Source organism: Nyctereutes procyonoides, unplaced genomic scaffold (assembly GCF_905146905.1).
Source record: "Nyctereutes procyonoides isolate TBG_1078 unplaced genomic scaffold, NYPRO_anot_genome, whole genome shotgun sequence".
Lineage (NCBI taxonomy): Eukaryota > Metazoa > Chordata > Mammalia > Carnivora > Canidae > Nyctereutes > Nyctereutes procyonoides.
The window spans coordinates 39,197,569-39,211,704 of NW_026575043.1; the positions used below are offsets into that span (position 1 = coordinate 39,197,569).

The 14,136-nt window shown below is 41.0% G+C and overlaps 1 protein-coding gene across 1 annotated transcript in view; it reads right to left on the bottom strand.

Annotated features, from left to right (window-relative positions):
- The window catches only part of SLC5A1 (solute carrier family 5 member 1), a 72,712-nt gene that overhangs the window by 55,533 nt on the left and 3,043 nt on the right, over nucleotides 1–14,136 (bottom strand). Inside the window, exon 2 of the mRNA XM_055323362.1 lies at nucleotides 9,622–9,693. Coding sequence (XP_055179337.1) covers nucleotides 9,622–9,693 — 72 coding nt within the window. The remainder of the gene's footprint in view (nucleotides 1–9,621; nucleotides 9,694–14,136) is intronic.

Sequence of the window (14,136 nt, forward strand, 5' to 3'; positions counted from 1 at the left end):
TCTCTATGTCTATCATAAATAAATAAATAAATAAATAAATAAATAAATAAATAAATCTTTAAAAAAAAAGAATAGCCAACTTGAGTAATACTAATTATATACTACTGTAGAAGATTTACATATTAAATCTGAATTTAAAACTGAATCCTCTACAGTCAACAAAACTATAAGACAACCTACAGAATGGGAGGAGATATTTGCAAATGACATATCAGATAAAGGGCTAGTTTCCAATATCTATAAAGAACTTATTAAACTCAACACCAAAGAAACAACCAATCCAATCATGAAATGGGCAAAAGACATGAAGAGAAATCTCACAGAGGAAGACATAGACATGGCCAACATGCACATGAGAAAATGCTCTGCATCACTTGCCATCAGAGAAATACAAATCAAAACCACAATGAGATACCACCTCACACCAGTGAGAATGGGGAAAATTAACAAGGCAGGAAACAACAAATGTTGGAGAGGATGCGGAGAAAAGGGAACCCTCTTACACTGTTGGTGGGAATATGAACTGGTGCACCCACTCTGGAAAACTGTGTGGAGGTTCCTCCAGGAGTTAAAAATAGACCTGCCCTACGACCCAGCAATTGCACTGTTGGGGATTTACCCCAAAGATTCAGATGCAATGAAACGCCGGGACACCTGCACCCCGATGTTTCTAGCAGCAAGTCCACAATAGCCAATCTGTGGAAGGAGCCTCGGTGTCCATCGAAAGATGAATGGATAAAGAAGATGTGGTTTATGTATACAATGGAATATTACTCAGCCATTAGAAATGACAAATACCCACCATTTGCTTCAACGTGGATGGAACTGGAGGGTATTATGCTGAGTGAAGTAAGTCAATCGGAGAAGGACAAACATTATATGTTCTCATTCATTTGGGGAATATGAATAATAGTGAAAGGGAATATAAGGGAAGGGAGAAGAAATGTGTGGGAAATATCAGAAAGGGAGACAGAACATTCTGTATGTTGGTAAATTGAACACCAATAAAAAATTAATTTATTAAAAAAAAGGAAATATCAGAAGGGGAGACAGAACATAGAGACTCCTAACTCTGGGAAATGAACTAGGGGTGTTGGAAGGGGAGGAGGGCGGGGGGTGGGGGTGAATGGGTGACAGGCACTGAGGGGGGCACTTGACGGGATGAGCACTGGGTGTTATTCTGTATGTTGGTAAATTGAACACCAATAAAAAATAAATTTATTAAAAAAAGAACACCAATAAAAAATAAATTTATAAAAAACTGAATCCTCAAAACAACTCTTTAAGATAGATGAGGAAACTGAAACACGGAGAGGTTAAGTAACTCACCCAAGGTTACAAAGCTAGGAATAGGGGAGTTCAAAACTAGGGGAGTTCAAGTCTGGTTCCAGAGCCCATGGTCTTAGCCCCAATTCTAAGCAATCTCCCTAATATAAAATTTACCCAAAGAGTAACATATAGCTCTAGATGACCTAAAATGTGCCATGCCAATGGTAGAAAGGGAAAGCCCAGATACATTTCTAACACAAATACTCCAAAGTCTTCATCTTAGCCAATAGTTTCGGCATTCTCCTGACTTCAAACAACTAGAAATGTTGATTATAATTTATTTTTTCCTTTCTCTGTCTGGGAAAGTGCTAATATATTAGAAAATAGGAAGGTATCCAGAGAGAAAGAAGAAACCGGGAGTTTATGCACCAACAAGGTGACAGGAAATTGGCTAAGAACTGATGCCCGAGAATACGAAGAATACGTGGGGTGGTGAGTGGCTGTGTCTTAATCAGAGGAACTCCTCAGAGGAGATTAAGCCATAAAGAGTGGCAGGGAAATGGTCCCACCAAAAAGAGAGAGAGGAAAAAGGACAAGGGGGAGAAAGTGAGGAAAGAAAGAGAAGAAAGAGGGGAAGGATGAGGTGGCAGTAGAGGAAGAAGAAAATGAGAAGAAGAAGAGCAAGAACAGGCCATTCAAAACAAGGCAGCAACTGCCACGTTAAGCTCTCACTACAAAAGAGATACATATGTATGGGAACAGCCAAGTTTTGCAAAATCTTAACTCAACCTGAGAAAAACCAAATGTTTGAGATAGTAAGGAAGCATAGTAATACCAGACTTTTCCAAGGAATCCAATGAGGGCTGAAACCAGGCACTCTGATTGCAGCCAGTTTGCTTTTCCAGTTTTACTACCACGAGCCTTAAAAAAAAATCTGAAGAGAAAAAATGTTCTCTGTACACAGACACAGAAATGTGGAGCACTGCTGGAGAAGGCTTTGACCTGGACCCAGCACTCCACTCTCCTAACCTCCTAAATTCTTACCACTGCCTACACTCTACTGTAGCCAGTCCTCCAGAGAGCAGAATGCAGGCTGCTGCACGCAATGCATGCTGCATGCTGTCTGTTAGGTAGACATCCACAAGGGGATCCAGCATGAGTATCTAAAGACATGTCCCTCTCCTCCCTCCTATTTCTTTAATTCAGCACGTATTTCTCAAATGTACACTAACACAAGGTCCTGGACTAAATATTAGAAGAAAAAAAAGATTAAGAAAAACATAGGCTCAGCCCTGGGATAAACAAAAGCACACATAGCTACATGCAAGTAGAAAATAATCGGAACAGGAAGAAAGAATCAACTGGACTTGGTAGTCATTTCTACCCAGGCTTATGAAGGTCAAGTACTTGTCTGTCTTTGGTCTCCTATCTTCCTGAGCTTTGCCCCCTTGGTGAACTCTCTGCCTCTCCTGTGTCCATTTGCCTAGTTCATGTTCTTTCTCTCTCATTCATGAGTTCCCATCTAGGCCTAAGGCCTGTCAGACTTTTCTAAGACCACCCCAGTAGCATCCTAAGTAGATGAACTTTGATTTGATCATTAATATTCAAAGACTTAAACATCAAATCAGATATACTTTACTCAAGAAAGTTTAATAAAGGGCAGCCCAGGTGGCTCAGCGGTTTAGCGCCGCCTTCGGCCCAGGGTGTGATCCTGGAGACCTGGGATGGAGTCCCATGTCAAGCTCCCTGCATGGAGCCTGCTTCTCCCTCTGCCTGTGTCTCTGCCTCTCTCTGCCTCTCTCTTTCTCTCTCTCTCTTTCTCTCTCGAATAAATAAAATCTTTTTAAAAAAAAAGAAAGTTTAGTAAGTATAAAAAGCTATTTTCTTTCCTCAAGGAAAAGTTTCATCAGAGTCTCTGGTTAACCCTAAAGGAAAGAATTTCTTGTTTTCAGATAAACCTTTAGAGTATACTTATTGATCTCACAAATTTCCATCCCAAAGGATAAGAAGAAAGGAACCTGAATAATAAGAAAAACAGAAAAAGCTATAGCTCTGTAATTATCTTGTATGAATTTGGGCAACCCATGGGGTTAATCTTTATTCTTGCTGGACCACTCAGATAGGATATGATGATAGTCCTTTAAAAGTTTTCAGTTGAGTGGATGGAACTGGAGGGTATTATGCTGAGTGAAATGAGTCAGTTGGAGAAGGACAAACACTATATGGTCTCATTCATTTGGGGAATATAAATAATAGTGAAAGGGAATAGAAGGGAAGGGAGAAGAAATGGGTGGAAAATATCAGAAAGGGAGACAGAACATAAAGACTCCTAACTCTGGGAGACGAGCTCGGGGTGGTGGAAGGGGAGGAGGGCGGGGGGTAGGGGTGAATGGGTGACGGGCACTGAGGGGGACACTTGACGGGATGAGCACTGGGTGTTATTCTGTATGTTGGCAAATTGAACACCAATAAAAAATAAATTTAAAAAAATAAAATAAATAAAAGTTTTCAGTTGAAAAAAAGAAAAACAAGAGCTAAGCCTGAAAATTTATTTTTTTAAGCCTGAAAATTTACTGTGCATATGTCCTCACTATAATCTCAAGTAAGTACTACTGTTGCCATTACAGAGATAATAAATGTAAGACACAGAGATGCTTAGTAACTCACACAGGGTCACACAGCTATTAAGGGCAGAGGCTGGATTTGAACACTAGCAGCCTGACTCCAGAGCCTAGACCTGAACAAAGGGTCAAAAACTAGGGCCTATAGACCAAATCTGGCCTTCTGCCTCTTTTTGTAAAAAAAAAAAAAAAAAAAAAAAAAAAAAGGTTCTATTAAGGGAACACCTGGGTGGCTCAGCAGTTGAGCATCTGCCTTTGGCTCAGGGCGTGATCCTGGGTTTAGGATCAAGCCCCGCATCGGGCTCCTTACTGGGAGCCTACTTCTCCCTCTGTCTGTGTCTCTGCCTCTCTCTCTCTCTATGTCTATCATGAATAAAAGAAATAAGTTCTATTAGAACACAGTCATGCCCATCCATTTATATATATTGCCCATGGCTAATTTCATGCTACAATAGCAGAGTTGAATAGTTGTGACAGAGATCATATATCCTACAAAGCCAAAATATTTACTATTTGGCCCATTACAGAGAAAATTTGTCAACCCCTGCCCTAAGTCACTAAGATATACTCCTCTGGGAAACGAACTAGGGGTGGTGGAAGGGGAAGAGGGCGTGGGGTGGGGGTGAATGGGTGACGGGCACTGAGGGGGGCACTTGACGGGATGAGCACTGGGGGTTATTCTGTATGTTGGTAAATTGAACACCAATAAAAAATAAATTTATTTAAAAAAAAAGAAAAATAATAATAATAAAAGAAGGAAAGGAACTGTGTTTATTGAGAGACCCACAGCCATTCAATTTTCAAGATCCTCTTTGGCAATAGACTGAATAGTATGCCCAAACCCATTCTTGTTTCCTCCTCTGTGGTGTGGACTCTTAAAATTTTAGTACTGGAGGAGCCTTTGAGATGCTCAATCTGACTATCCCCCATCACAGAGAAGACTGACTCAGAGAAGTTAATGATTTGCCCAATGTCACAAGGCTGGACAAGCCAAGTCCTTTGGTTCCTTGTGAGGTTCCCACTCCCTCTGGAATGCTTATCTTTGGATTGAAGGGGTTTGTCAAAGGGTTTATTCAACCCCATTATATCCCACCACTCCCTTGGAGCTGACTATGGTAAATGTAACCAAATCCTCCTCCAAAACAAGAATTCACCACTGGGCTGTGTATCTGTGGCCCAGACTCTCTGAATAATTTCTGCTACCACTAGACAAGGAGTAGGGAATTTGCCATTGAATGCTCACATTCCTGATTTCCCATCTCTCAGATCCCCAAATAGTCATAGCACATAGGCAGCTGTTTGTTAAAGCTGCCAACCACAGAAGGGAATCTTGAGCCATCAAATCATCCCAGTCACAAAAGTATGGTTTCATACTACTCAGTTGGCTTGGCTTGCTCACGCATGACTCAGGGTTCTGGAGGCTTCCTTGCCTGGCCCCCTGTGTAAGCTGCCTCCTCTTGTAACCCAACCCTAGAGTGTTTGCTCTTCCTCTTCAATTGTCCCTCGCTTCTATTCCCAGGCTGAGGCACAAATGACTTCTCTCTCTCAGCCTTATTAACTTTTAAAGAATGGGGTATTTTTCCAGAGCTCCTAAATCTTCACCTGTTACACGTCATAACTGCTCCTTTCAAAGTCTCCTAGCCCGGAAAGGAGAAAAAAATGAGTGGGAAATATCATAAAGGGAGACAGAACATGAGAGACTCCTAACTCTGGGAAACGAACTAGGGGTGGTGGAAGGGGAGGTGGGTGGGAGGTGGGGGTGACTGGGTGACGGACACTGAGGGGGGCACTTGATGGGATGAGCACTGGGTGTTATTCTATATGTTGGCAAATGGAACACCAATAAAAAAATAAATTTATAAAAATAAAAAAAAACAAAGTCTCCTAGCCCCAGGAATGTCCCCAACTGGCCTCCCTGTTCAATCTCCTGTCAGACTTTGCAAGATCCTTTTTCCTCCTACTTTTTTTGTGGGTGACTACAAAAAAGTATTTTCTCACTCCTCCTAAAACACAAAGTGACATGGCTAAAGGCAGATTAAGGAGGCAAAGTGTCCCATTAGAGAGTTTCTGACAGAGATGTGAGTTCCGGAAAGACTGTAGTCCTGTGATTTTCTCCTTGGGCCTGCACTGTTGAGAAGTGATATTCCAGTTATGAACTTCCAGGCCTGATAGATAGGATTGAACTGATTTTGTACTTTAATATAAAGAGAAATTTATATGTATATGTTTAATATGTTTAAAATCCTTTTCAATTTTGGAGGGGAAAGTACTTAGATTCATGTCTTCTCATATGCTGTATCTTCCTTTAACTCCTTCTTTCTTTTTTTAAAATTTTTTTATTGGAGTTCAATTTGCCAACATATAGCATAACACCCAGTGCTCACCCTTCTTTCAAATGTGTATTGCATTGCAATAGTGCTTTAATACCATTTTAAATTTTAGAATGAAAATGATTATGCTTATTTTTCTTCTACATTAACGGTTTTTAAATTTTACAAATTAGCAGAACCTTGTTCTCAAATAAAATCTTAGCAGATTCTCCTTATATAAAATAAATAAAAGTCAGTTTGCCAGGAAGAAGGGAATGGGCAGGCTTTGAGGTACTTCTGAAGTGAATATATTTTTAAAACACACTATTTTAGAATATAAGCATATTTTATTGAATCTAAGACACCAACTACTGTAAGACATACATGTAGCACCAAGAAAGAAAAAACATTGCCACTTAAACTATGGTATGCTACTGGTTGGTTGATTATAACACAAGAGCCATTGGAGTGCAGGTGCCCCTTCAGATTACTACATTTGCATGTGATGTAATGAGCATCTGGTGTTATATGCAACTGATGAATCACTGAAATTTACCCTTGAAACTAATAATACACTATATGTTAATTAATTAAATTTAAATAAAATTTTAAAATGTAAAAATCATTAATGTAATCTCACAAAGCCTTAGATGGAAACCATTGTTGGAAGAAGAAGTTGAATTTCAGCCCAATCAAGGAAATAGTGACTTCTGTACAAAAGAAGAATGATGCCATGCTTTTCCATTGTTAGAATAATCCAACACTGAAACATGATTAAGGAAAACAACACCCACAGGAAACCCCACATGAACCTTGAACTCTACATGCTTTGGGTAGGGCTAATTTCTCTTAACAACCAAATCTCAGCCCAGACCCATTCCCAGGTGCTATCAGGAAGAAAGACATCATTGCTAGTTAAGATGTGATGTGTTCCTAGGACTAGACAAAAATGCATATCTCTTAATGATGGTTCTGTCCCACTCGCACTACCCTCCACTCTCACTGGCTTCTCCCTGACTCAGAAATTAGAAGCTGAGGTCTTACCTCCAGTATATCAGCCCTAGAAATTTTACATAAAGAGATGTGAGAGTTTCCTGTCACAGTGCGGGGAGGGAAGAAAAAAAGGAGGCCTGGATGTAAACTGAGGGCAGATGAGTACTTGGCAGGCTTACTGTAGAGAGCAGTGAAGCATTAGATGGGGTTGGGGTTGTGCTTGCTTTGGCAGCACATATACTAAAATAGATGGGGGGGGTGCACTGCTTTCAAAATAACTAAAGTAAACTTCTGATTCAGCTCTCTAATTCAGTAAATCTCAAGACCACTAAGATTTCATCTACCTCAGCTCTGAAATCTGTACAGCATACTGTCCAATAAAACTTTCTACAAAAATGGAAACGTTCTGGATCTGTACCATCTGATATGGCAGACACTATCCACATGTAGCTATTAAGCACTTGGAATATGACTATTATGACTGAGGAAAGAAATTTTTTATTTTATTTAATTAATTTCAATTTAAATAGCCCACATGACTAGTGGCTACCATACTGGACAGCGCAGTTCTAGAGGGACTACCCTAGCCTTGTCTTGAATTTTGTGACCAGAGCTGCCTCTTCAACACCAGCTTTTAGGAAAACATCAAAGTATAAAACTTGAAAAGATATGTCAAGAGGGAGCACCATAAGGAAGCCATGATATAAATCAGCATTGCTCAGTATTCTTGGCCACCTTAGGGATAAGGCAGATATGACTTAAGGGATAACCCAAGCAACTATGAAGATTCCAGTTATTAAAATCCATCCCAAAACAGCTGATCAAAGGCCAACTGCAGGGTGTAGTGTGATTTCCTTGCAACTCCTCTCATGCTCTGCATTTGACAGTGACACTTTTTACTTTCTTCTCTTCCTCTAACCAACTCAGAGTTATCACATTCTTCTAATTGTTTCTATGCTTCATTACCCACCTCTTTCACCCGCCAGTCTTGCTTGTATCTTAAGTCCAGGGATTACACAACTTGGCCAACTTGGTCAACCAGTCATTTTGATGAGATGGTCATTGGACTGAACTGATGAGCCAGCAGAGCCCTGAGCTGATAAGATGGAAGGTGCTTCCCAGTTTCTCTTCCACACATGCATATGTCCTTTGACTGAGATAATTCTGCCCATGTATGAGTTTCGAGAAAAAGACCTCTCAAGAAAATGAGTGGGAAGTATCAGAGGGAAACAGAACATGAGAGACTCCTAACTCTGGGAAACAAACAAGAGGTGGTGGAAAGGGAGGTGGGCGGGGGGTGGGAGTGACTGGGTGACAGGCACTGAGGGGGGCACTTGATGGGATGAGCACTGGGTGTTATGCTATATGTTGGCAAATTGAACTCCAATTAAAAAAAAGGGGGGGGGATCCCTGGGTGGCGCAGCGGTTTGGCGCCTGCCTTTGGCCCGGGGCGCGATCCTGGAGACCCGGGATCGAATCCCACATCAGGCTCCCGGTGCATGGAGCCTGCTTCTCCCTCTGCCTATGTCTCTGCATCTCTCTCTCTCTCTCTCTGTAACTATCATAAATAAATAAAAAAAATAAAAACACCTATTCTAAAAAAAAAAAAAAAAGAACGAAGCTGGTTGAAAAAAAATACCTCTCAAATACACAAAATCCTCCAAGAGATGAAGGAACCTGTAGGAACAGTAGGGGGCTCCTCCTCCATCTGTTCTTTGAATACTTATTGAGGTTCCCTTGTGTATTAGGCATTGCATTAGGTTCCCAAGGTAAGACAGTCTCTCTACCATGGGACTTAAAGTAACTAAAAGGTAGTAAAAGAACTACTCTTTATTGTGTTTCCACCCCATACGGGGTATCCATTTCTCATAACGCTCCTGGAAACTAAATATCACCATCCCTATTTTATACATGCAAAAATGGAAGCTCAGATTTGCCCAAGATCACTTCAGTTTGTGTGCTCTTTTTGCTTCTCCACACTGTCCACCTGGTGCAGTCTCTTCTCTATGCATACTGCAAAGATTCCAAGCACTATTTATGTAGAGGATATTCCCTTGCCATAAAGGATTAAGGGTAACCAAGAGACCTGGTGAGAAGGCCCATTACTGGAGATTTAAGGCAGGAAGGAAGAATCACTGCCACCAAAAGCCAAGAATAAAAGGGCCTCCTATAATATGGGGAATATTGTAGTTAAGCAAGTAGTTTTCCATGGACGTCCAGGTGGCTCAGCGGTTGAGTGTCTGCCTTTGGCTCAGGGCATGGTCCCAGAGTCCCAGGAATGAACCCCACATCGGGCTTCCTGCATGGAGCCTGCTTCTCCCTCTATCTGTGTCTCTGCCTCTGTGTGTGTGTGTGTGTGTGTGTGTGTGATTAATAAATAAATAAAAGCTTTTAAAAAAAAAGCAAGTAGTTTTTCAGAGAAAACTTACCGGCCACCACACCATACTGCGTCCTGCCAAGAAGAAGCCTCCAACAGTCCCACGATTAGTGGAAAACATAGCCTGAGGAGGAAAGGCCAAAAATTTAATGATAAATTAGAACAGAGCAACTTTGCCAGCCAAACACCTCTCTCACTCCCATATACTTGCACTTTCTTTTACCCACTTCACTTCCTGAAACACCCACATTCCTCATCCCTTTGCGCTCCTCTATACTTAGATGAAGGATGCAAGGACCTACATTTGACACATGAGAAGACTAGAGCTCAGAAGATTTAAACACCTTGCCCTGATGCTAGCTCTGCAATGAGTTCACAGTATAGTTTCAAGCAAGTCACTCCACCTGGACCAGTTTGTTTGTTAAATAAGGGGAATTGGAACTTTTTGTGCCTTTTTTACAAGCATACAGGGTGCCTAATGAAATATCATTCTTTTTAAAATCACTATACAATATATATACAATGGAATATTACTCAGCCATTAGAAACGACAAATACCCACCATTTGCTTCAATGTGGATGGAACTGGAGGGTATTGTGCTGAGTGAAGTAAGTCAACCAGAGAATGACAAACATTGTATGGTTTCATTCATACAGGGAATATGAAAAATAGTGAAAGGGATTAAAGGGGAAAGGAGATAAAATAAGTGGAAAGTATCAGAGAGGGTGACAGGACATGAGAGACTCCTAACTCTGCGAAACGAACAAGGGGTAGTGGAAGGGGAGGTGGGCGGCGGGACAGGGTGACTGAGTGACAGGCACTGAGGAGGGCACTTGATGGGATGAGCACTGGGTATTATACTATATGTTGCCAAATCAAACTCTAATAAAAAAATACAAAAAAACTGGAAACACCAAACAAAATGCAAAAGCAAAAAAATAAAAATAAAATCACTATACAACACGTGAATTATATCTCAATAACAAAAAAAAAGAAAGAAAGAAAAATGCTATAGGACTGCATGGTGTTCTTACTGAATACATTAAAGATGGAACAATCAAACTCAATTCAAAACTTTCCTCTCTAGGATGTAGATAAGAGCTTGCTGGAAACATTATTTTTCAACATATTGTGAGTACTGCGAAATGATTATTATTACGAGTACAGAGGAAAGAGGGGATTCCTTCTGACTGGGGGTGTCAGGGAAAGTTTCACAGAAGGAGCAGCACTTTAGCAAGTCTTGAAGATAGAATGGGATTTATTAGAGGGAAGAAGGAAAGGACGTTTCAGAATGTGGGAACAGCATGAGGGATAACCCAGAGGTAGAATGGCAGCAGTGTGGGGAGGAAGGGAACAGTAAACAGTATTATCTGGTGAACCTGGCTGAGGCATATGAATGAGGAGAGTGGTGAGAAGTGAAGGCAGACAACAGATCCTCACATGCCAGGTTAAAAAGTATAGGCTTTATTCCATAGGCAGTGGGGAGCCACTGAAGGCTTATGAAGAGAAGAATGATATGCATCTTTAATAAATGACCACAGCCCCTGTCACAGCACATTTGGAATGTTGCCTTTCAACCTTCAGCTTATTCCTGTCCAGCACAGGCCCAGGCCCCATCCTCCAGCTCAAAACTGGGACAGTGTCTCTGCCCATGGCTTCTTTCCCCCTCCCTTTCTCTATGTCAATGGCTTTCCCTTAGCTGATCATTTGCTAATCTCCCTGAAAATGCTAATGGCTGATAATGACTTAGCCCTATTAAAGGTGTTTGCATTTTCACATGTGACCCCTGAGGCTGAAGACCATCACTGGTCCAAAGGAATTAACCTCAGATGGTGACATTTCAGACACTTAGAAACTCATCATTTATTCAGCAAACATGCCTACTACAGGTAGCATGTTACTGAGTGCTCAGATGGACTGGACTCAGTCCATTAGGAAACAGGGTCATTCGTACATCCAACAATCAATATAGATTGTTAAGCTCCCCTGTGTGCCAGGCAGTGCCAGGAAGAGCATGGCTCAGATCTTTCTGGACTCCTGGCAGGTCTCCTTCCCATAGGACATGCTTTTAGAGCTTCTGTAGTGGTTTTTCTGAGAATAGCAAGAGGACTAACAGACCCAAAGAGCAGAGAAGGTAGCTAAGGGCTGAAAAGAAATGTGTCCCAAGGATTCAGGCTCTAGCAGTATGCCAGGGAAGGCCATTCTGAAAGTCATTCTGAAGTCAAAGCAGGTTGATATGTCCCAGGTAGTACTGGAGGGACACAAAAAGTGGGTTTGGAGCCCAGACATAACATTTGCAAGTTGGTGTCAGTAATGAAGAGCTTAGAGGAAGAACGTGATAGTAAAGACTAGAGTAGGGAACTGGATAATTCAGGAAAGATATTGGGGATAGATATAAGGCAAGGAGAGATATATCTACACCAGGGCTTTTCTTCTCTAGAAAGTTCATCCCCTCATCTTCACAAGATGACTCTGCGTACCCATCCTTCAAGGGCCCTCAAATGCAACCTTCCCTGTGAAACTTTACCTAACACTCCTCCACAGAAACCTCCTCCTCTACTATGGCCTCCTCCCCTGCTCAAACAAAAAGAATCTCTCTCTCCTGTGAACATCTAGAGAATTGCCACCATACCTCATTCATAGCCCTTACACTATTTTACTTTGTGTTGCCATATAACAATTTTTCCAGCTCTATTGGGGTATATTGACAAATAAAAATTGTTTATATTTAAGGGATATAATGTAATATTTTGAAATATATATTCATTGCCAGGGACTAAGACGATGGAGGAAATGGAGAGATGTTGACCAAAAGGTAAAAGGTAGGGGCACTTGGATGACTCCGTTGGTTAAGCCTCTAACACTTGGTTTTGACTCAGGTTATGATCTCAGGGCTGTGAGATGAAGCCCCAAGTCATGCTCCACACTCAGTGGGGAGTCTGCTCAAGATTCTCTCTCTCTCCCTCTCTCTTTGCCCCTCCTCACTCCCTGTGTGCTTGCAATCGCTCTATCTCTCTCAAAATAAATAAAATTTTTTTACAAAGGTAAAAGCTAAAATTATAAGATGAATAAATTCTGGAGATCAAACTTACATCATGGCAATTATAGTTCATAATACTCTATTGTGCATAGTTAAGTTTACTAGGAGAGTAAGTGTTCTCACCTAAGTGTTCTCACCACACACACACACAAAAGAATTGTAACCATGTAAAGTGATTGATTGTTAATTAGCTTGATTGTGGTAATTATTTTACAAAATCTTAATCCCCCTAATACTTAGTATAATTCCATTTGCATGGTGCGCATTCAATAAAATGTTAGATAAAAGGGTTTCTCAGTGTGTTCTGTCTCCACTCTTCCCCCATATCCCACCCTGACCACTCCTTCTAGAAATGAGCAACACCTCTCCAGGCAAGTATATTTCAGACTGCCAGCAACATTCAGTAGGTGCTTCCCAGAGCAGCATTTTAGCTCAGGTACCCTATCTCCTTCTTCCCTGCTGTTCATTCCCTACAATTGAAAGACACTGTCTCCATGAGCAAGGGATGCTCAAAGGAAAGCTCTAAGGGTACTGACACCACTTTGTAGAGTATGGCATTAAATTTGCCTGTCCACCCTGCAGCCAGAAAAGAATTATTTAACAACTGCAAGCTGCAGAGCAAAAGAAGCACAATTACTGACCCATATGTTTTTCTTAAAAGAATAAAAATATCATTGAATCAGAGGAAGGAACTTCAAAACCTTTGCTTATACTTAAGAAACTGGGAGTGTTGGGCCAGAAGTAGAGAAGACTCAGGTGTGGCCTATCATCTTCTGATAGGTAAAGTGAGACAGTGTGGTCTGCATAAGGCACAACTAGATACAAGGGAGAAGTTCCAGAATGTCAGATCTGGGGTCAGTACCAGGAAGATTTTCCTCACTGTCAGAGCTGTGCAGAGATGGAAATGGTACCACTGGGGAGAGTCTTGGGGAAATATTCGAGTGAAGTGTGGACAACTGGTCAAGATAATTTTGTCAAGTGATTTAAGAAGAGATTCAGGAATAGGATGAAGAGGGATGAACTTGATAAACTTTAGGTCTTCACTTTATGAAAGTATGTGAGGAAAGAAGGAATTCAGCACCACCAGGACACTGTCTCAGCAATGCAAGTGGTGGTAAGGACCATAAAGACAGTATTGCCATAAATGATAGTTTTTTAGGAAGGGGGAAGGTAAGACAGTAGAAAGAGCATGCCTTTGGTATTGTAAAACCTGGGTTCTAATCCCAGCTCTAGCGCAGAGTCATCTGACTGATTTCTTGTCACCCTCTGATCCTCCCCTGTAATATTGAAAGGTTGGGTTTCCCCAGGGGCAATTGCTACTCAGGCATTAAAAGCTATTAGTGCAAATGATTACGTAAAGCAGGGGTCAGTAAATTTTTTCTGTTAAAAAAAAAAGATCCAGATAGTACATTATATAGGGTTTGTGGGATACAATAGTATCCTTTTTTATTTTTTATAACCCCTTAAAAGTATAAAAAACATTTGTAACTTGTGAGCCATATGAAAACAGGCTATGGGCCAGATTT